General features: G+C 39.1%; 1 protein-coding gene across 2 annotated transcripts in view; it reads right to left on the bottom strand.

Moving 5' to 3' along the window:
- KITLG (KIT ligand) overlaps positions 1-24,615 on the bottom strand; it is an 87,318-nt gene that overhangs the window by 50,067 nt on the left and 12,636 nt on the right. For both annotated transcript variants that reach the window (XM_007449117.1, XM_007449118.1), the window contains exon 2: positions 85-198. In XM_007449117.1, the coding sequence (XP_007449179.1) occupies positions 85-198 (114 nt within the window). The remainder of the gene's footprint in view (positions 1-84; positions 199-24,615) is intronic.

The following is a 24,615-nucleotide window of genomic DNA, read 5'->3' as shown; positions in this document are numbered from 1 at the left end:
CTAATTTAGGGAAAGAAAAAAGGAAATATTTTTTAAAAAGTACAAGAAAAAGAGTCACAGCAATTGAAAGCATTCCTTACTTACCAATTTTGTAACGTCTTTCACATCATCAGTCACACGGTTCCTGCAGATCCCTTGAGTTTTGACGAGAGGATTAAATAGGAGCAGTTGAAGATAAATGCAAGTGATAATCCAAGTCTAAATGAAAACAGAAAAAATGCTGGTGATCATCAGTGAAAATCCGTAGTCACTAAAACTATTAACAATTAACATCTTCTGCCTTAATGTGGAAAAGGGAATCTACCTTTTTTTTTTTTTTTTTAACACTACTGGCTTAAATACAATTAGATGCAATTAGATGCTAAGCATTCAAACTATGCTGACCAAATTTTTAAAAAAATTTCTGTTAAAATATGGTCTGGATTTTTCATTTCAATGACAGTATTGTTAACTTTTGTCAAAAGCTTTCTACGGGCAATTCCCCAATGGCAATTAGGAATGAACTTGTAGCAACATGTGAAGGATTTATCACTTAAGGTGTTTTCTAAAAACTAGGGAATGCATAAAATTCATACCTGAAGGCACCAAAAGAAACTTTCTCTACTTTAAATGTAGACTGTTTGGCAAGTAGCAGCAAAACCCTGAGCAGTGCTTTAATCCGATCATCTAATAGTACACCCAGTTAAAGTGAGGGGGAGAGAGAGATTTAGATATAGGACAGAATTTAACCTTATTTGTGAGACATCAAAAGAATCATTGTTTTGAATCACAGCTTTTTAGCCATTTAATAAGGGAAAACATTTTCTAATCAATGGGAAGACATTCTTGAATCCTAGCATGAACCCACACTCACATGCCCCCCAAGACACCTCTCTTTGAAAATAAATCTTTCAAATATGTAAAATAGTTACCTTTGTGCATGGCTTATTTTTTTATTACACTATATTTTATGTTTTTAAAAATCTGGGCATCTTTTTTTTTCTTCAGTATCTTTACAACACATAGCAGAACCTTGAATACAAAAAGCTCTTAATAAATATTTGCTGGATGAATCAATGACCGAGGTAAAAAAAAAAAAAAGAGTGTAATGCTTCAAATTTGATACCTGTTTATTGAGCCTGTATTATGAGACAGGGACTGAGCCAGTCACTAGAGAAACAAAGGTGATAAGACACCCTCGAAATGCAGATGCAGGTAAGTGACACCCACACCCCTTGATAAATGCTTTGGGAACTCAGAGGAAGAAAAACTTAATCAGTTGACCTTAAGGGAGAGAACTCGTGGCAGAAAGACAATGCCAAGAAAAGCCAGAGAGAAAATGTGACTCTGGATGGATTTTAGAGGACAAAAGAAGAGTTTCCAAGAGTTGACAAGAAAAGGACAAGTATTCCGGGAAAAATAAACAGCATGAGCAAAACATGGAGATGTGAAGATATTTTAAAATATGAGAGTTCTTTTAAGAGTTAACATTCATCTATTGCATCTTAAAATTACACAAAGGCCCATCTGCACATGGCTAGAAATCTTTCCTACTTATTATGTAACCAGCCATGTATTATATGGAACTGGATTATTATTTTCAATTAATATCTGAAAGCTAAATAGATATTACACTGGACCAAATTATAATTATCATTTACTAAAATTTCTAAGACTACAATGCTACCTACATAGATAATAGTGGCTTCGAAACAAAACTAAAACCCTTTTATTGTTTTACCACTGTAATCTACGTATTTTAGCAGTAATCCTGCTTAATTTTGTTCAAGGCTTCTTTGAGCATGGTGGGGTCCCACTCTTCATAGCATCATCTCCCTTGGACCAAAATGAAGACTGAATTGTGTAAATGATTTGTTTGGGGGATTCTTCTTTTTGGACAATCCCAACACATAAAATATCCTCTAATATACCTTCATGTATGTAAGTATAATTGCTTAAACTCAAGCTTTCTTTCATACTGTCACTGCTAAGACCTAACCCTCCCTTGAAATATATTTCTCCAAGATCCTCTTCCATGATATGATTTTGGAATCCTCCCTAAGGACCTCTGTAAATGGCCAATCTCACTAATAACCATATTCATATTCTAGGCTCTAAGAAATATAAAGGCATGGGGTGGGGGAGGGGGAACTGGAGGAAGGTGGTCAAAAGGTACAAACTTCCAGTTAAGATAAATAAGTATTAGGGACGTAATGTACAACATGATCAATATAATTCACACTGCTGTACGTTATATAAGAAAGTTAAGAGAGTATCTCATCACAAGGAAAAACATTTCTATTTCTTTTGGATTTATATAGATTTTGTATCTATATGGGATGGCAGTTGTTCTTAATATGGTAATCTTAATATGGTAGTCACTGAATGATGTATGCAAGTCAAATAATTATGCTGTACACCTTAAACTTATACAGTGTATATGTCAATTATATCTCAATAAGACTAGACGAAAGAAAAGAAATATAAGGGCAGAAATTCTGTTGACTTCTCTTTGCCATGTCTTATGCCTGACACTGAAGAAACTACACAAACATTTGTTCACTCATTCATTCATTCAGCAAATATTTATTAAGCACCTAGTGCTACTGTGTGCCAGGCACTGTTCTAGATGCTGGGGATATATTAGTTAAAAAAAGCAAAAATTCCTGCCATCATAAACTTAGCTTCTAGTGAGGGAAGGCAGACCATAACCAATAAACATAATAAATAACCAGATTATATAGGTCAAAGGTGTGCTGTGAAAAAGGAAAAATTAGATCACACTAAAGGGGATAAGAATTATAATGCCTACTCTGCTCTACTAGCAGCGTGGTCTTAGGTTCAAGGTGACAATCACACTCATGAGGCATCAGAGGCTTCACACAGCACCAAGTGTACTACTGAGCTGATATCTGATGGGGCCTCATTGGGAAGGCAATATTTTATCAAAGATTAGATGGAGCTAAGGGAGTTATCCAAGCAGATGTCTATGGGAGAGTATTATAGACAGAGAAGCTAGTGCAAAGGCCCTAAGGTCTATCTTGTGTTGTTGTTGTTTTCAATTGAATCTTTCAAGATATTTTATTATAAAAGTAATATATTATCATTATCAAACATTTGGAGAAGAAAAAAAACTTAGTTGGAATGTCACTACCCTGACAACTTAGAAAGTATATCTTTTTTCCCCATTATTATAAAATAAATGCATACTCATTGATTTAAGGAATCTGCTTTATTTAAGGAACAGCAAGAATAAACCAGGGGGGCAGTGAAGATGATGATGTCAGAGAGAATGGAGAGGCCAGATCATGTAGGGTCTCGTATACCCATCTGGACTTTTGACTTTTACTGTGAATGAAAAGGGATTCATTGCAGGATTTTGAGCATAGGAGAGATACGACATATTTAAAACTTTTTTTAAAGACACTGTTTGGAAGTTTCTTACAAAACGGAACATATTCTTACCATATGATCCAGCAATCATGCTCCTTGGTTCTATCCCAAAGAGCTGAAAATGTGTGTCTATACAAAGACCTGCACACTGATTTTTATAGCAGCTTATTCAAAATTGCCAAAATTTGGAAGCAACCAGGATGTCCTTCAGCAGGTGAATAGTTAAATAAACTGTGGTATATCTGGGGAATGGACTTTTACTCAGCACTAAAAAGAAATGAGCTATGAAGCCATAAAAAGACATAGAGGAAAAAAATGCATATTAGTAAGTGAAGAAGCCAATCCGGGCTCCTGCCTCCCTGCTTGTTCACCTGAGCATCAGCATTGGAAGAGTTATAGATTCTAATGAGCTTTAAGTGTTCAGGAAAGAGATGTGCAGAGATGCTGTGGGGGCCGGTTTTACCCCACCCCACATTTGTTCGGCCACCTTAGGCTGCCTGTTTCTGCCAGGCTAGATGCTCTGACCAGTAGTCTGAGCTTTCTTCCCGGACGGGGGCACAAACCCGTGTCCCCTGCATCGGCAGACGGACTCTCTACCACTGCGCCACCAGGAAAGCCCCCATACACTGTTTTGATTCCAACTACTGTGACATTCTATAAAAGGCAAAACTATGGAAACAGTAAAAAGATCAGTGGTTGCCAGGGGTTGGAGGGGAAGGGATGAATAGAGCACAGAGGATTTTTAGGGCAGTGAAAGTACTCTATATGATACTATAATTCTGAATACATGTAACTATACATTTGTCTAAACTCATAGAATGTTCAACACCAAGAGTAAACCCCAGTGTAGACTATGGGCTCTGGGTGATTAAGATGTGTCAGGGTAGGTTCCTCAATTGCAACAAATGCACCACTCTGGTGGGGTTGTTGATAACGGAGGAGGCCATGCATGTGTGGGGGGCGGGGGACACTGGGGAAATCTCTGTACCTTCCTCTCAATTTTGCTATGAACTGCTCTAAAAATATAAATTATTTCCAAAAAAAAAGAGATCACTTTAAGCGCTGTGACTTTAGGCTAATAATAGGTAGAAACAGAGTGACCAATTTGGGGCTATTGCTAGGATCCAAGCAAGAAAGGGTCGTAGCAGTGCATTGCCCAGAGGTGGTTAGATTCTGGATGCCTCCTGAAGACTGAGCTGATAGGATTTCCTGACAGTTGGAGAGTGCTTTGAGAGAGAGTCAAAGACAACTCCAAGGATTCTGGTCTGAGCAACTGGAAGGATGGTGTTGCCATCAAATGATATGGGGAAGGCTGAGGGGTAGAGAAGGTTTGGGGGGCAGATCTGGAGTTAAGTTTTGAGTGTGCTCAGTTTGAGATGTGTTTTGAGACATCCTAGTGATGAAACTAGGTCAGGATATTTCAATCTGGATTGAGGAGGGAAGTTTGGGCTGGATATATAAATATGACAGCTTTTGATATATAAATGGAATTTTAAGCAAAAGAGTAGATGAGACCATCAAGGGAGTGAGTACAAACAGAAAAAAGAACAAAGAACTGGGTCCTATGGTGCTCTAACCTTAAGAGGTCTGGCAAAAGATTTAGAACACACAAAGGAGCCTGAGAGAGGAGCCAGAGGAGGAGGAAGAACCCAAGTTAAAAAGAAACAAGAAAAAAAGAAAAAGTAAAAGTACCTTAAGGAGAAGGTTAAACTATGAAACTACGTCAAATACTCACAATAGGTCAAGTAAGATGAGGACTGAGAACTGATCTTTGGATTTAGCGGCATAGTCACTGGTGACACCGACAAGAGCATTTTTATTGAAGCAGTTTGGGAAAGGCCAGGCAGGAGTGGATTTAATAGAGCATGAGAGGTGAGTGATTAAAACCGGTTCATATAGACAGCTTTTTTAAAGAGGTGTGCTTCAAAGGAGAGCAAATAAATAAACAAAGAAATAAGTAAAAAACAAAGTGAGACGGGAGTTGGTGAGGAATTAGGTTGGGGGGAGGGGAGAGTCTTATTTATAAGGTGGTAAAAATACCAGGATGTCTGTATGCCTATGGGGATGATCCAGTAGGAGGTGCAATTGGCACTGTGGGTCAGAACAGAGAGACATCAGATGTCCTTGAGAAGACAGGAAGGGGTGAGATCCTGTCTCAAGCAGAGGGCCTGGCTTTAAATTGAGTACATACTGTAGTTCATCAGTACCATCAGGCAGGATGTCTGAATGTGTATGCAGATGCTTGTGCTTTCTGAACAATACAGTGAATAACAGCTTCCACTTACTGAACATTTACTATGTACCAAACATTTTGTCTAGCTTACCACAAACAAAATTTAAGTTTCATATATCCTAATTCTGAAGATGAAGAAACTGAGATAGAGATTCAGTGACTTCTAAGTGGTGAGATCAGGACGAAAACTCAGGTCTGTCCAATTCAAAATCCTGTCCTCTTCACCACCTCATACTGTCACAGCACTTCAAGAAAGCTGTTACATCACTGGTGAGGACTCTGACGCCATCTCTCCAAGACTTTAATAATTTTTCAAATATCACACATATGGAGATAAGTTTGTTCCCTATTCTAAGCCAAAGCTGAATATTGTACATTTTTCAGAACTTTTAATTTTATAATTTTTATATATGTTCTTTGATAGTTTAAAAATATATATTAATACAGACTTCTATAATAATTGCAAAATAATTTCACCAGGGCATTTTTTTTTTGGATCAGTTACATACAAACATCTGTACAGATGATTTTGCTCAATTTATTGGAGTCTATTTGGTCAGGACTAAACTTAAATCTGTTAATACGTTCAAATATCCCTGAGAGAACGTAAATTGGTGCAGTCACTATGGAAAACAGTATGGAAGTTCCTCAAAAACTAAAGATAGAGTTGCCATATGATCCTGCAATCCCACCCCTGGACATACATCAGGAGAAAACTGTAATTCAAAAAGATACACGCACCCCAATGTTCACTGCAGCACTATTTACAATAGCCAAGACATGAAAACAACCTAAATGTCTATCAACAGATGAATGGATAAAGAAGATGTGACACATATATACAATGGAATACTACTCAGCCATAAAATAGAATAATGCCATTTGCAGCAACATGGATAGACATAGAGATTACCATACTAAGTGAAGTAAGTCAGACAGAGAAAGACAAACACAATATGATAACACTTATATCTGGTATCTAAAATATGACACATGAACTTATCAATGAAACAGAAACAGACTCACAGACATAGAGAACAGACTTGTGGTTGCCAAGGGGGAGGGAGGTGGGGGTGGGATGGAGTGGGAGCTTGGGATTTGCAAATGCAAACTGCTATATATAGAATGGTTAAACAACAAGGTCCTACTGTAGAGCACAGAGAATTATATTCAATATCCTGTGATAAACCATAAGGGAAAAGAATATGAAAAAGAATGTGTGTGTGTATATATACATATATATATATATATAACTGAATCACTTTGCTGTACCTGAAACTAACACACTGTAAATCAACTATACTTCAATAAAATAAATTAAAAATTAAAACCAAATATCCCTGAGAAACTTATATTTCATGAGGCATTTTATTTTAAAGCTATTAAGTAAACTGATATTTTAAAGCTATTAAGTAAACTGATATTTTAATTTATTTTAAAGCTATTAAGTAAACTGATATTTAATTTAGTAAATACAGTTGACCCTTAAGCAAGGCAGGAGTCATCCGTGTATAATTTATAGTCAGCCTTCCCTATCCCTGGTTCCTCAGCATCTGGGGATTCAACCAACCTGGGACCATGTAGTACTGCAAGTATTTACTATTGAAAAATATCCACATATAAGTGGACCCATGCAGTTTCAAATGCATGTTGTTCAAGGATCAAGTACTTTGCTACTGATGAGTATTCACCTTTCATAAAATTCAATCATTCACTCAGGCATAACTAAACATTAGGATGGAAGAGCAGTCAAGGCAGAAATGTACTGAGAATTCTGCACAGCAGTAGTAATACCTCCCTATCAGTATTCTTGGGAGAGCGCCGAAATGAGGAGCTTACTTCTTTAAATGGAAAAGTATTTTTTCCATATTATTCTATGCAGAAATTTTTCTAATATATAGTACACACATTTCCCTGATTTCCTAAACAATGGCTAGAAATATTAAACTTTGCTTCTCTTTGATGATTCATTTTCATCAAATAAAGGGAAGACTAAATGAAATAAGCCAGACACAAAGACAAATATCATATGATCTCACTTATATGTGGAATCCAAATAAAAGAAAAGTCGAACTCAGAGTAACAAAGAGTAGAACAGAAAGGTGGGTGCCAGAGGCCAGGGAGTAGAGGAAAATGGGGAGATATTGATTAAAGGGTACAAACTTTCAGTTATAAGATGAGTAAGTTCTGAAGACCTAATGTACAGCATTTTGACTACAGCTAATAATACTGTATTGTTTACTTGAAATTTCCTAAGAGAGTAGATCTCAAGTGTTTTCGCCACACACAGAATAAACGGTAATGGGATAGTTTGACTGTGGTCATCATTTCACAATGTATCCATATATCAAAACATCCCATTGTGCACCTTAAATATATACAATTTTATTTGTCAGTCACACCTCAATAAAGCTGGGGGGAAAAAGCATTTTGGTTATGTAGTTGTGACTGCCCACCTCCAAGGAGCTCCAAATTACTGTACTTGTTTGAATGACTGTTTTTACAATTTTATTTTCATTTTTGTTGGTTGTTTCTTAGTTTACCTATTTCTCCCATACTGTCAGGTCATTATTTGCAACATATTTTTACTGTTAACATGCCCATCTCTAGCCTCCTGTAGTCCCGGAGGCAAACAGAACACATGGCCCATGGGTGGTGCTTATAGTAGGCAGAATAATAGCAAAAAGACGGCCACATCTTAATTTTCTTGGAATTTGTGACTATATTGACTTATATGGCAAAATGGACTTTTCAGATGTGATTAAGTGAAGGACCTTGACCTGGAGAGATTATCCTGGATTCTCTGAGTCCCATCTAATCACACAGGTCCTTACAAACTGAGAACGTTTCCAGCTCTGGTCAGAGAGATGCAGTGATGGGAGAAGGGTCAGAAAGATGTGACACGATAAGGACCTGACTTGCCATTGCTGGCACTGAAGATGGAGGAAAGGGGCCAGGAGTCAAGAAATGCAAGTGCCTTCTAGAAGCTGAAATAAGCAAGGAAATAGTCTCCCTTAGAGCCTTCAGGAAGGCATGGTGTCATCGACACCTTGCTTTTAGTCCCATTTTGGACTTCTGAATCTCCAAAACCATAATATCATAAATCTGTATTGTTTTAGGTCACTAAATTGGTGGTGATTTATTCCAACAGCAATAGAAAAATAAATCAGAGCTCAATAAACTTACTTTTATTGGTGGTGAATTACTGAATGAATGGAAGAGTGTGCGATGTTCAAGCTGTTCCTGGTAAGGAAAACACACTGCCCCGCCAGTATTCTGGGCCCCCAACGCCTACTTTAAGCAAAGTAGCTCAGTTTTTCTCTGTTCTATTTTTTCATGCTTCTGGGTAAAATTTTGTTCAAACAAAGGTTTCCAAGGGCAAAAAAGAAAAGAAGTTCACGCTTTTGAAAACCGGTAGTGTGATGGCAGGGTATAGAAGATGGATCCAGAAAACCTCTGAGCCCCACCATGTGACCTCGAACAAGCCAGTGAATCCTGAGTATCTTTTTTATCAGTCTCTAAAATGAGAATCATTTTTGCCTTACCCGTTCATGGAGTGGTGGTGAGAATCTTTTCAAACCACAGGTGTTGTGCAATGATTTGCTGTGTGGATTATAGGTTTTGGATTGTCTAGGAAATCAGGAAAACAAGTGCTTAAAAACCATACGAGGGCTTCCCTGGTGGCGCAGTGGTTGGGAGTTCGCCTGCCGATGCAGGGGACGCGGGTTCGTGCCCCGGTCTGGGAGGATCCCGCATGCCGCGGAGCGGCTGAGCCCGTGGGCCGTGGCTGCTGGGCATGCGCGTCTGGAGCTTGTGCTCCGCAAACGGGGGAGGCCACGGCAGTGAGAGGCCCACGTACCGCAAAAAAAAAAAAAAAAAAAAAAAAAAAAAAAACCATACGAACAAGAGTCCGGGAAAGGACTTTATAGAATCAATCTTGCATGAACAAAGAGTCTGACCTTTAGTACACGGGTATGTTGATGCTGATTTGGGGGTCAGATGCATTTTTCAATTTATTTCTTAGTTCTCAACTGTGTTGAGAGTAGCTTCGGTTAATAGACAATTGACTTCCAATGGAGTTTTCTCCCTCTTCCTCTTTCTCTAACTTCCGGAGACTCCCACAAGGGTATTCGGGTGCCTGACCGTGCGGCAGGTGCGCACACACACACCCTATTAGATAGAAAGCTGAAGCACAGTGTCCCTGCGTTTGTGACTTCGCTCTAAAATGTATTGTTTCCATTTGGGTAATCATCTCTTGCTGGTTTTTCTGTAACACTCTCTGCTTCTGCATATGACATTTTTCTTTGGCTACTTTGTTTTTAGCATCGTACAACTCTTCTCTCTAGGTCACGCTTGTTGTGTGATAACCTCTCATTTCACGATAACCTCTCACTGCACGGTCACATTAAACTAATCTTATTGTCGGCAGTTCTAGATTTTTTTTTAATTTAGAGGCATGCGTCAGAAGTGTCCCCTATGTACTCTGCACAAGACACAAAATTCCAATAACCCTTTCATTGCTAAAAGTTGTCTTCAATTTATTCACATGATGAAAAAACTAATGAGAAATCCTTATGCACTGTTAGAACTAAAATATGCAGTAGAAACAGTCGTGGTGGAGGGAAGTAATAGTGACTCAAATACACACTCAATTGTGAATGACAGATATAGCAGGTCTCTTTCTGGGAGCAGGTTTTAACAGTGGCAGATGGTACTGAAAAGGAAATTTAAAAGGGAAAATTTACAGGAAGACAAGGCTGGAGACTCTGAAGGCAAAGGTCTTACTTAAATCTCATTTTTGTTGAGAACCAATCTCAAAAGACCCCAGTGGGATATTCACCCATTCATCAATTCTTCCTGAGCATAACAGCCGTCCATACAATAAAATGCCACATTCCAGAGAAAGGAACTGCAAAGCCCCCCTAAAGCAAACTATTTACTTGATCTGAACATGTGTTATTACACAGAAGTCAGGTTGCAGACTCCTTTCCTTTAGTAGAAACTAACATGTGTGCAGCCCAAGCACATCAGGGCAACATATGCTGTTCAGGAAACCAGAAGATTCCAATCTTGTAAACTTGGGGGAAAGAAAACAACTTTTCTATGACCATGAGAAGTGGTTTTAAAATATTCATTGCCAGGATCCACGTTACAGACTTTTCAAAGTCGAAAAGGTAAGTGGGGCATCTGTGTAGCTCGTTTTCTTTATGCAGAGAACTACAAAATAGTATTAGGACTGCCCCGAACAAAACAGCAGCTGCTGCCAGAAACAACATTCATCTCTTCTTTAATCTCGCCTGCCAGCTAGCCAAGCAGGCAGTTCCCTTGCAGCCCAAATGTGCTTTGGAAGAGAGCCAACTGGCTCAGCTACCCAGAGCCAGGAAAGCAAGTTACCAAGATACAGGTATAGGAATTAGTCCTGAGTTCAGATTTTCTGCGGTCATAGGAACCACACCCTCCCAAAATAATCTTAACCTAAAGCAACAACAGACTGTCGGTCAGTGAATAACGGTTTAATTCTATATGACTTCTTAAGATTTTTTATTGCTCAACAAGATTTTACCATTTAACATTATGAAGGAAATACCTAAGCAACCTACACTGACTCAAATTCTTCTCTACTGATTGTCCAGTAATCTCGAAGGGTCAAAGGAAACCGCAGATGGGTCATTTTTAGTGCTATGAGGAAAGGAGACATTAACAGGCCAGTTAAGTGAAACTCAAACCAGCTTGAAGTCCAGGTTGGTCCACTAAAATCCTGTAAAGTTACTCACTCTTCTGCCTCTCTGAATGCAGATCTTTTTGTGGAGTAGAATATTTGGAAATATGGGTAAGTATGCTCTTATAACAAAATCTGAACATCCTAGAAGTGAATTGCTTAATAGAAAAAGGCAGACAATGGCTTTAAGGTAAAAGGAGAACTTAAGGATTTCAAGGTATGCAATCTATAGGAAGAAATGGGGAGACGGGGAGAATCACCCTGTGACAGTTCATCCTTACTCTATATTTAAATGCTACTTAAAGGGGGAAATGACTCACATATATTGACTCCTACTAAGGGCCACACATAGCAGTTTGCAGACATTATTTTGTATGATCTTCCCATCAACCAGGTAGGTTATTTTTATTCCATTTTGTAGGCGAGTAACACATGATTCAATGAGATTAAGTAACTTGTTTATGGCTACTCTGCTAGTAAATCACTGGACCAAGTTTATTCTTTTAATTTTATTGAAGTATAGTTGATTTAAAGTGTTTTAGGTGTGCAGCAAAGTAATTCAGTTGAATATATATATTCTTTTCATTCTTAGGTTATTACAAGATATTCAATATAGCTCCCTGGGCTATACAGTAGGTCCTTGTCGTTTATCGATTTTATATATAGTAATGTGCATCTGTTGATCCCAAATTCCTAATTTATCCCTCCCTCCCTTTCCCCCTTTGGTAACCATGTTTGTTTTCTATGTCTGTGAGTCTATTTCTGTTTTGTAAATAAGTTCCCTTGTTACTTTTTTTTTTTTTTTTTTTTAAGATTCCACATATCAGTGATCTCATATGATATTTGTCTTTCTCTGACTTACTTCACTTAGTATGATAATCTTTAGGTCCATCCATGTTGCTGCAAGTGGCATTATTTCATTCTTTTTTATGGCTGAGTGACATTGCATTGTGTATATATATCACATCTTCTTTATCCATTCATCTGTTGATGGACATTTAGGTTGTTTCCATGTCTGGGCTCTTGTAAATAGTGCTATAATGAACATTGGGGTGCATGTATCTTTTTGAATTACAGTTTTCTCTGGATATATGCCGAGGAGTGGGATTGCAGGATCACATGGCAACTCTATCTTTGGTTTTTTAAAGAACCTACATACTGTTCCCCATGGTGGCTGTACCAATTTACATTCCCACCAAGAGTGTAGGAGGGTTCCCTTTTCTCCACACCCTCTCCAGCATTTATTATTTGTTGACTTTTTGATGATGGCCATTCTGACTGGTGTAAGGTGATACCTCATTGTAGTTCTGATTTGCATTTCCCTAATAATTAGCCATGTGGAGCATCTTTTCATGTGCCCATTGGCCATCTGTGTGTCTGGACCAAGTTTAAATCAAGACTAGAAAGAAAAACACTGAGCCAATCAGATAATAAAACTGACTTCATTTATATCTAATGAACAGTTAAGTTTCATTTACAATGCCTATGTTGTGGACAGCATATAGCTCTCTTTAACTGCATCAGTTTCTAATTGAAACAACCATGTCAAATTATGACTAGGCTGGATAAACAAATAGTGCATGTAAATCAGGTTATACTTGCGGTAGCTTAAAAAAAATTGCATAGCTAGAGGGAGAGGAGAGCTCAAAAAAAGTGATAAGTTGTTCTTTCTGATAAAAACAAAATTGAGTGCTTTCAGACTTCTAAGAAGAGCTATTTATGCTATTTATTCATTCAACAGACACATACGGAGTACCTGATAATTACAGAAGGTAAAGATACAGAAGATACGGTCATGGCCTCAGGAAGCCCAAGCTCTTGGCGAACACAGCAGGTAGAGTACCTAAGAAGGGAAGAGCCCAGAGGGACAGCTAAACCTGACTTTGGGGTGGGGGAGGGAGACTGAGGGAGGGGCTCAGAGATAGCTTCTGGGAGGAGACATCTTTTCCAAAGGTGAGTGGAAGGTAGCCAGGTCAAAGGGAGCTGGGGCGAAGACCCCTGACAGAGAAAGTAAAGAAGCAGGTGCCCACAGAAGTGAGGGAAGGAGACCAAAATGAAAAATTAGTTTCAAGGAATATGTAACAATAGATGAGGCTAGAAAGATATGCAGAGGTCCTTCCAATTTTGCTAATTGATTTGGATTTTATCTCAAAGGCACTGGGGAGCTCCTGGTGGACTTTAAGTAGAGGAGTATGAAGATCTGATTTATTTTTGAAAAGTTTATCAGTCATCAGAATGAAGGATACATGGGGTGGAGGGGGGCAACCAAAAAGCCTGGGGGCAGGAGGTCAGTTAGGAGGTCAGTGAAGTTATCCAGAGGCCACATGAGGAGGGCCTTAACTAGCAAATGGCAGTGGGAATGGAGAGAGACAAGTTTAAGAGGATGTCGAAGTAAAAGGAAGAACTTGGGTGACTGACAGAAAGCGTGTAGGCTATCGGGGGTGAAATCACAAATGACTTCCGTGCTCCAGTTTGGGTGACTGAGGCAGAAGTGGTGCTATTCCCTAAGCCAGGATGTGTAGCAGAAGTGGCAGCTGGGGATTGGAAGTTATCACCCAAAACCCTGGAGAATACCATTATATAAGAAGAAGAAAGAATTACCTGCATAGGAGACAAGAGAATGAGAAGCCAAATACATGAGAGGCAAATCAGTTGATTTGGGGGTACTGTGGCCAATAGGAAAAAAAAGTACCAAAGGGAGAGTATAATCAATAAAATAAGCACTAAAAAGATGTCAACCTGTTGGTTGTTGAAGCGGACCTAATGGAGCTGACCTTGATGAGGACAGTTTCCATGGAGTGAGACCATGGAGGATGAACCATAGGGGTCAGTGAGAGTGAGGGAATTTCAAGGACACACTACAACAGAGTGGTAATGTCTGGAAGGGCTAGAAAGTTCAGTTCAGTCTTGGTAGATAAGAAGAGACATCTCTGAAAGAATGGGGCCAAAATGATAAACCTCCTTAAATAGCCTGTGCATGGGGGAACTCACCTGTGGTTAAGGAGAACCAGGTTAGCTCAGAGACTTTGTCCCTGGTGAAAATACCTACAAAGGACTTCTACCTCAGGCTAGAATCTAGGGTCTACGTATTCACGTTTTATTATTTTTAATAGAGACATACGTGATAGAATAAGTATTTGTGCCAGCGGTATAGACTTCATCAGAAACAATGGTAATAGATAGGTCATTAGCTATTCATAAATATAGGTCTTCAGCAGTTTTATAAATGCAGAGGGAAAGGACGTATTTTACAGAGATGATAGTTGATGACTAATTCTAATCAATATTATGAGGAAGATGACATGTAACAAACCAAACTGGTCTAGAAAACTGGTGGGTGCAAGTTCACCACTGAACCTAGATTTACATATCTGTTGCTAATTCTTTTTGCTATAAGTGTTTATCTTCAAAAAAAATAAGAGCGACAGGCCCTCAACGTTGGCAAGTACAGGAATACCACAAGAAGAAAAAATGACAGTTCTGAAATCCACATACCCAAATTCACCACTTCGTGGGCACTGATTCTTTGGGGATGGCATTGTTCACTATTATGTCAATTAGTTGCTCTGAAAATTGAACCACGATGACATGCAATCCGAGGGTTGTAGCTTTCCAAAGTCAGCTACAAAAACCTAAATCACAATTTGTATTCTTCCAACTATGTAACTCACTTCTGAAATTGTGATCCCCTGTAAATCAAAAGTTCTGCAAAATCTGTACAATCTTTTGAACTCCAAACAACTGAGAGACGGAAAATGAGTGTGGGCTCCACTTGCTATCTGATTCCATGCACTGAATTTGGACTGAATGCCTAAACTTCCTAGAACTTCTTGTGTTTTTCTCCCCTATGGCTGTAATTAAATGTGCTCAGATGTTTTGTCAGATCAGCTACTGGGAGTCTGACAAGTTTGGTCTCACAGGCCCTTTTAATTTTTAAGAAGACTCAGTCTGAGGAAGCAGCTCAGGAAATCTCCGACAAAAGTTTTTGTTTGTTTGTTTCCCACCTGGGTTTTTGGACTACAAATAAACTAAATCTTTATACTCTGCTGGAACTGTTCCAAGTAGCATCAAAATGAGGGGGTCAAAGGCCTGAGCTCAAAGAACACTCATAATCTTGATCATTTTCTCCGTCACATCAGATGACAAGCCAGATTTGCAAAGGTCACTGTATGAGTTTCCCTGATTATGCGATGTGTGCTGGACATACCAAGTACCTCTGGTTGAATTGAAAAAACTGTTGAAATGTACCCCTTCATGAAAGGTGCTCCAAGTGAAACAAGGGGAGTTGCTGTCTTATGTTTAGATCAAAGTGTAATCATCTGGGGGTATTTTAGAATGCAGATTCCTGGGCGTCATGTGGAATCCAAAATTCTGAGGGTCCATCTCAGGAATCTGTTTTTCTTTTTTTTTTTTTTTGGCAGCCGCTCCACAGCATGTGGGATCTTCCCGGACCGGGCCACGAACCCGTGTCCCCTGCGTCGGCAGGCGGACTCTCAACCATTGCGCCACCAGGGAAGCCCAGTAATGTGTACTTTTAACAAGATTCTTAGGTACTCTCTGAAGTCTTAGACATACTATTTTAGGGTGTACTAGCTCATGGGTGCTATATCATTAGAGAAAACAAAAATGTCTGAAAAGGTAAATGAGGTTGCATTTGGTTCAAGGGCTACCTATTAGATAATCCTGATTTAGAGGAACTTGGAAAAAGAAAAGTTAAGTAGTGAGTGTAGAGGATACTGTGAGTTGACTCAATTCCCATTCCCGCTCTCTGAGCACAAAGTTAAAATCTCCGTATCTTGGACTCCATTGCAGTTAGCTAAAGTTGCAGGTACTTAGGTTTCAGCAGTTAGGCACAACTCTACAAGATTCGATATGGAAAGAAAATCCTGGAGAAGAGAAGCTGGATGGATGCCGGGCAGGCATTTTGCTGGGTGGTAGTGAGGCAGCGAGACCCTGCCGTCAGCAGCAGTCCTGGTTGTACAGCACTTGCTGTTATGTAGCTGCTTTACAGATTGCCTTGGACTTAACTGTGTTCTGGGTGATGGGAGTGTTCTGAAATCTCAACTGTTCTTCTAGCCCTTCCAGTGGTTTTATAAACCATCTAATAAACTTCAATATATCCCTTTATGTTTAAACTAGCTAGAGTAGATTATATTGTCTGCAACTAAACCCTAAGCACTAGGAGAGAAAAAATCCAAGTTACTGAGCATTTATTTCTCATAAAGGTCAGTCTAAACTTTCCTTAGGAATTTTCCATTAGTATTTCAAAATTCAAATTGTAAAATAACAATCATTTAAATTTTATCTTTAAAAGGCAGTTTTAAAAAAAATTATTTATTTATGGCTGTATTGGGTCTTTGTTGCTGCGCGTGGGCTTTCTCTAGTTGAGGCGAGAAGCGGCTACTCTTCTTTGTGATACATGGGCTTCTCATTGCGGTGGCGTCTCTTGTTGCGGAGCATGGGCTCTAGGTGTGTGGGCTTCAGTAGTTGTGGCTTGTGGGCTCTAGAGGGCAGGCTCAGTAGCTGTGGCGCATGGGCTTAGTTGCTCTGCGGCCTGTGGGATCTCCCTGGACCAGGGCTCAAACCCATGTCCCCTGCACTGGCAGGTGGATTCTTAACCACTGCACCACTGGGGAAGTCCTAAAAAGGCAGTTTTTGATTGGCAGTCCATGAGAATGTTAATGCAATTCTACTGCCTGAAGCCCAGCAATAATGTACCTTTGACATGCCCAAAACATGTTCCTCTGGTAATTCTACCACCTGAAGCCCAGCAAAGCGTCTGCCTTTGACGTGCTCAGGACATGATCCTCTGATAACAATACACTTCAACTGCAGGTTCATTGCTTATGAAAGAGATGAGATGATGTTTAGAAAAGAAGAACATCAGCATAGTAAGATGTAGATTCAAATCCTGATTCTGTCACTTACATGCTGCAACCTTCAACAAATTATGGAACCTCTCTGAGCCTCGGTTTTCTCATGGTGATAACATTTCTTTGGATTTTTGAAAAGATTAATAAATAAGACAATGTTATAGTAGACCATGACATGACTGTTAATGCTATACTGGTATTATCTTGGAGATATTGAGGGTTCAGTTCTAGACCATCACAATAAAGAGAATATTGCAATAAAGCAAGCAAGTCACTAATTTTTTGGTTTCCCATTGCGTATAAAAGTTGTATTTACACTATGCCATCATCTATTAAGTGTGCAATAGCATTACAACATAAACTATGTACATATCTTAACTAGAAAATATTTTACTGTTAAAAAATGCTGACCATCATCTGAGCTTCAGCAAGTCATAGTAGTCACATCAAACATCACTGATCACAAATCACCATATTATAATAATGAAAAAGTTTTGAAATACTGTGAAAATTTGTGATACAGAGACACAAAGTGAGCAAATGCTGTTGGAAAAGTGGTGCTGATAGACTTGGTCCAGGCAGGGTTGCCACAAACCTTCAATTTGTTTAAAAAAAAAAACAAACAAATGTAATATCTGGGAAGCGCAATAAAGTGAAGCACAATAAAACAAGGTAGGCCTGTAGTTATTATTTTATCACTACTACTAATTTTTTAAATGTTGACTTTTAAATTAAAAGCTATGCTAACAGTGGATGTCACAATCCCATTTATGTTCTGCTTCCCCCATAGATTAAAGATCAGCACAGCAAGGTGATAAAAAGAGGTTGTGAAACTGACCCTTGGGCTTGGATTTGGGATCAGCTCTCCCAAAGAGGGCAGGCTCATCTCTACCTGGAGCAAAAGTGAGACTGAATTGTTTGGGCAATGGGTGAATGTTAACCTGAATAGTAGAGTTTCAAAAGTCAACTTTAGCTTCAGTAATAATCCAAGATGGCTTAAGAAAACAAAGTGTGTTTACTCAAACACAGAGAATGGTATAGAGTGGGGGGCTGGGAGGCGGTGATTCTAGAATCAGGTTGCCCTAGCTTTAATCTCTACTCTGCCACTGACTTACCTTGTGGCCTTTGGAAAGTTATTCATCTTTCTGTGCTTCAGCTTCCTCACCTGTATTATGGGCCTAATAATAGAACTTACTTCACAAACTTCGCACAAAGTTATATAGACACTTGGTATATAGTACCTGACAGCCAGTTCACCCTCATAAATGCCCATGATGGTTATTATCACTGCTGTCTTTTCAACCACACCTAGAACAAGCATTCCCAGTAATGTCATTTCCAAAATTGAAGCCTGGTGGTTCAAGCCACAGCTCTGAGCACCATCCTTGATTCTTCCCATTTCCCTAGTTCCATACCCACTCTGTCAAGTGCTATTAGTTCTACCAGCAAAATAAATCCTGAAACATTCACTTCCCTCCGTCTCATCTTGTACCACTACAGCTTGTGCCGAGCTTCCCTACTCCTCCCTGGAAGACTGCAAGGACCCTCTAAATAGCCTTCTTTGCTTCCATGCTTGCTACTCACAAGACTGTGGTCTTCAGGGAATGCAAAACATCACCACCTGCTTACAACCTCTGAATGCTTTTCCATTACATTTACGATAAAATACAAACTCCTGCTCAAGGTATACAAGGCCCTATTTAACGTAGACTTGCCCACCTCCATGCTCATTCTCACCATGCCCTCTTCCCACACCATACTCCAGCTACACTGGCCTCCTTTTTGTTCCTGAAACACCGGGAATGTATTCCTGCCTTAAGCCCTTTGCACTTAGTTACAAGCTTTCTCCCTCCTGGGCTCTGAAAGAGGCAAGTCGTTCTGATCATTCAGGCTTCAGTTCAGATATCACCTTCTAGGAAAAGCCTTCTCAGGTGACCTGGCTTAAGCGGCTCCAGCACTCTCAGATCAGTTTTATTTCCACCGAAGCACTTTTCATCAGAAATAAGAAACTGATGATAACCCAATTCGTTTACTCTCATCACCTGTTCCTTCTGACAAGTGTGCAAATGGGGTGAGGATGAGAATTACACTATTCTTGTTCATCATTCTTATCTCTAGCACCTTGAACTGCTCAAATACTCCTACCATCAAATTCTCTTTCGTATAGTATGGACCATTGTGGTAGTACTCTCTAAACTGTCTGAACAGAGAATAAATTCAGGTATGTGAAATGGGGAACAAATGAAGTCAGGACAGTGTGTGATTCACTCCTTAGCAGATGGTGGCCCTGTCACACAATGGAATTGCAACATCACCCACCAGTTGTGCTTGTTACCTGTCTCCTGCTCAAGTTTGAGTCCCATAAGGCAAGTACTTTCCGTCCCTCACTGTTTTGTCCAAAGTGGGTAGAGCACTGCTGAGTACAGACAAGCCTTTCATAAATATTTGTTGAATGAATGAATGAAGGATAAACAGAAGAGTTTTGCTCATCCATTAGGTATCCTCCTTCCTACTCTTGGGTCCAATAACTGCTAAACCTTAATGATAACAAGGGTGAGTAATGTTGCAACATTCTCTTAATTATCCAAAATGTGACATTAGCTAAATGCTTCTCAGTTTGAACTTTTGAACTTTTTCTTTGCACCTTTAAATACTTCTCCAGCCCCATGAAAATGGAAAATTAGGATATAAAACCAGGGATAGACTATAAGCCCCATGAAGAGCAGGAATAATATGTTTTGCTCACTGCTGTAGCTTTAGCCTCTAACACAGTGCTCTGATCGTAGTAAATGCTAAATAAACTATATATTTTTAAATAAACTATTTTTAATGAACAACCAGTGGAAAATGCCTTCACTGGCAGATGTGGCCAAAATGTGATAATGACCCAAAGTGCAGACCCGCCTGTAAAATCCCCAGATTCCCTTTCTAAAGGAACTAGATGAGTATCACGTGTAGTTACTTTCCTTTACTGACTCGACGGGGGCAAAACAAAACAAAACAGAAAAACAAAATAAAACCCCACAGACCTGGAATGCAGACACTTTCCTACAGGAAGTTCAGTGGAAGTCTCTGAGAGGTCTACAATTCTGCACTTTATTTAGAATTCAGTATAAGATGCATCTATAAATTTCTTCCTCTCTCCCAATGAGCTGCAATCCATCAAAATTTCTAAAGCAGTCATGCATAAAAAATTATTCATGGTGATTCTGCACTGGGAAACACATGCAAGGAATATGATTTCACTTGGGAGCAGGCATGTTCAGAAGTGATGACATAGGTTAAGCTTTTAAATGCTAATCTTATATCTTCTCAAAGCACTGGATGACGTATCTGTCATCCCTACCAGAGAAGGCAAAAGAAAAAACAAAAGCTCACACTCACAGAACTAAATTTTTTTTTTTTTTTTACATCATCCAGACCCATTCCTAGTTTGACTAAAGAATAAAATCAACTACCTTTTCTTCAGAGTAACACAGGCATAATATCACTGTTCCCCTCTGACAAGACTTGTTTGCAAGAAACAGAAAGTTGCATGCCAGACTACTCAGGAGTGGACTCAAATGACACTCCCCCTCACCACCACCCCTCCAAAATAGGCTTTATTATTGCATTTTCATGCTAATAAGCATGATTAAGTGGCAAACTCTTTTATTCCGATTTTTCACCATGACATCATGGAGTTGTGCTGAGCATTCTCCATAATATCACTATGTAGGAAGAGACTCCAAATTCAGCAGGGAAAGGAAGATGTAGGACAGAAATGAAAAAGAAGACTTTTTACAATGTATCAGGATGTGAGTAGTGGCATCACACAGTTTATTATTACTATTTTTTAAAAGGTTCTGAGTTAACAATCTTCAAAGTAAATGTCAACTATTTTGTGTTATGAAATTCTTCCTCAAAGACAACCTGGGAAGATTATCAATTAAGCTTTCTTGTTTAATAAAAAAGAAGAATATGGAAAATGTACTTTAAACCCTCAAGTTCTAACTCTAAATAATGCTAGGGGAAAATAAAAAGGAACTTTCTCCTTGGGTCAGGAAAGAAGATGAGTGAGTATCCATTGCAAGATTATCCTTTGGGCTTTTTTCAAAGCAGCTGCTTTGCTGTGGAATCAAAAGTGGCTGGAGGAATATATGTAAACAGGAAGACTGCTTGGAAAGCAAAGAGATTCTCTCACCATATAGGAGAGAATGGGAATCTCAAGAAATGAAGACAGCGCCGTGTATCCAGCTAAATGAAATTTAAAAGATATGCTTCAGCTGCTGTATGATTCAAGTGCCAAATCTGCACAAGCCATTTTGCACATCCACTTCATTGTTTAATTTTTGTGTCATCTCCTCTTCTCATTTATGGTCCTTTTTGGAGATTTTGTTTGTAAATTGAGACAGGAGGTAGATTTTGCTCCTTGTTATGTGATTATTATCCAAAACTTGAAAAAGTTTTATGGGTTTCAGAAATGATAACCTTTCAGTTTACACACAAAACCAAGCAGCTTACCTGATTTAAAAAACAGAAAAAAAGAAAAGGTAAAATAAGCCATGCTGTAAGGTTGCATAACTTTAACAACTTCAGAACTCTTGAAAACTTGGCATCAAAATATTGGGTTGGCCAAGAAGTTCATTTGGGTTTTTCCATAAGATGTTATGAAAAAACCCAAATGAACTTTTTGGCAAACTCAATAGTTTTGTGAATTTTTTAAAGTACACAAATCTAAAAACTGTTAACTTTAGAGCACTGAATTGTAAAGCAGTTGTATCACTGCCTTGGGTCACTAAGACGGTGGCTTCTAATCACAGATGAAATTTGAAAACATCACTTCTTATTAAATCCTTCTCCGACTTTCTTCCTCCACACTTCAATATGTCTTTGATCTTGAGTAATGAAACATTGTTTTTGCTAAATTCCTTAACCACATCAGTCTTAAATCCACAAATATCATTTAAAATGAACCATCTAAGAATCTCATATTGTCTACTGTCTCATATTTCTTTCATCAATTTCTTGCTAGAGATTATACACATCAGATTCTAAAACTACACAACATCCTTTCCTTGTCTATTGCACTGGCTAACCATTAACCAACCCAAACTGTGGAAAGAAAATATGAAAGGAAGCTTCTTGAACGTGGGTGAGCTGGAAAGAAGAATTCATTTACTCTATTTATAACAGTCTTATTCATAATTATGTATCAAGAAAAACATCTTACCTAGGCAAAAAGAGAAGATGTCAGCAACACTAATACTAAGCAAACAGACTGGGTTTAAGACTAACTAGTTGTAAGATGCTGAGCGACTTGCACAACCTTCCTAAGCCCACATTCCTCTTCTGTAAATGGAAGGATATAACCACCCGCATAGGTGGAGAGAATCAGGGGAGATGAAAGTATGTAACACACTTAGCTCAGGACCTGGCACATGGAATAAGCATCACAATCAGCATTTTCTTCATCATCAGTAGCCGATTATGTACGAAAATCCTTTCTGGCTCTTATACCCTCTATAATCTTGAATTAGCAAGCACCATCTGGCACCTGCTATTCAACCTATTGTGTTATTTCCTTAAAAATGGCCAGCAACTTGCCCCACCTTCCTCTTTTTTTTAATCCATGGTCTCTACCCTCTTCTACAACCCCAAGTGGCCCACTTCTCTCTCCAAACAGAATTATGTTTGAACAATGTATGTTTGTGCCAGGTGGTACTGAGTACAGTTATATGCGTTTCCTATGTATGACATCAATGCGTGATAGTAATGTTCCTCCTACCTTCCAAATCACCCTCCTTGGTGCCAACCCATGTGTCAATTGAGGTCAGCAGGTATAAAACTGATAAGTACTCAGATCCATGCTTAGAATGCTATAGTCAAAGATTCAGTCTAAGATATATCTCACGTGATTCATTAACTCATAGTTTGGTTCCAAAAACTTTTACTAAGATTTTGGTGTTGTACCACTAGCTGGGGATACCAACATGAGGCAATTTAGCCAGGTAGGCAGGTAAGTAAGAATATAATTTCATTATATTGTTTTCAATATGATTTTTTTTTTTTTTTTTTTTTTTTTTTTTTTGCGGTGCCCGGGCCTCTCACTGTTGTGGCCTCTCCCGTTGCGGAGCCCAGGCTCCGGACGCGCAGGCTCAGCGGCCATGGCTCACGGGCCCAGCCGCTCCCCCGGCATGTGGGATCTTCCTGGACCGGGGCATGAACCCGTGTCCCCTGCATCGGCAGGCGGACCCTCAACCACTGTGCCACCCGGGAAGCCCTATATGATTTTTTTTTTTTTTTTTAATGCTATAGAAGCACGGGGTAAGATCACTAAACACAAGGAAAGTGGGGGCAGGGAGGAAGGGCAAACAGACTTCAGGGAGGACTTCCAAGAGGAGGAACCATCTCAGCTAGACCAGCTGGAGGATGAAGAGGGGCTATTGGGGCTTTCAAGACCAAATGCAGAGTGTGGAATATGTCACTATTTCACTGTGCTTCATTAAGTGACGCCAGCACGAAATTTACCACTCAGGGAGCAGTAGAGATAAGCAACAGCCAATCACAGAGAATCTTGTACAGTGTGTTGAGGGTTTAGACTTTATCCTGCAAGTAATGTAAAGTCAATGGAGGATTTTAACTAGGGTAGTCACATGGTCAGAATTCCATTCATAATCTAGATTGTGTGCATTAAAGAGAATCTTTAAAATTACAGAATTCCCTCTTCGTTTTGTTGGATAACAAAATGGATGCCCTCGGAGGGATGAACCCCATATCAACACCACACAGCTGAATTTAGGATGTGGATCTCCTATACAGTCAGCAAGTGCTTGTTCTGACTTTCCTGCCTTGCCCCACCAAGTGCCAGGACACACATTTCAAGGAAACATGCAAAACTAAGTCCCTTTATAATCCAGCCCTCCTCTTAAGTGACTTATAAAAACCAATGATTCTGTCCCATTCTCCTTTGGGCCTTAAAAAAATGGATGTAGACTTTTTCCTTTTTCAACGTTTAAAAGAGATTTTTGCTTTTTGGTTTCACCTGAGTCTTGGCTCAAATTGTTGTGTTAGATCCTACTCTAAACTGAACCCAAAGTTACTTCACACTTGTCTGGGTTGATAACTTAATTTTTGAGGTAGTGATAGTCAAAGATTCAGTCAAGAAACCTCTAGAAAGAGCGTTCAGATTATACAATGTCAGAAAACAGGAGCTGTTTTCTGTCTTTCACAAGTGCTTTGAACAAGTCCATCAAAAGGAACATAACAGTTTAATGTTCTGTACAAGAATGGAATGCTTGTTTACCTGAAGTAATGGACAGATAAAAGTAACATGCATCTGTCTTGATTGATACAAAACTTACTTGAAGATTAACCTGGACAATCAAGCCCTTAAACTCTAAATACCATCACCCACAAGAAAATAAAACCTGAATTCA

This window comes from Lipotes vexillifer, unplaced genomic scaffold (assembly GCF_000442215.2).
Source record: "Lipotes vexillifer unplaced genomic scaffold, Lipotes_vexillifer_v1.1 scaffold415, whole genome shotgun sequence".
NCBI lineage: Eukaryota > Metazoa > Chordata > Mammalia > Artiodactyla > Lipotidae > Lipotes > Lipotes vexillifer.
Note: the sequence above shows the minus strand (reverse complement) of the source record. Positions and strands in the feature narration are given on the sequence as shown.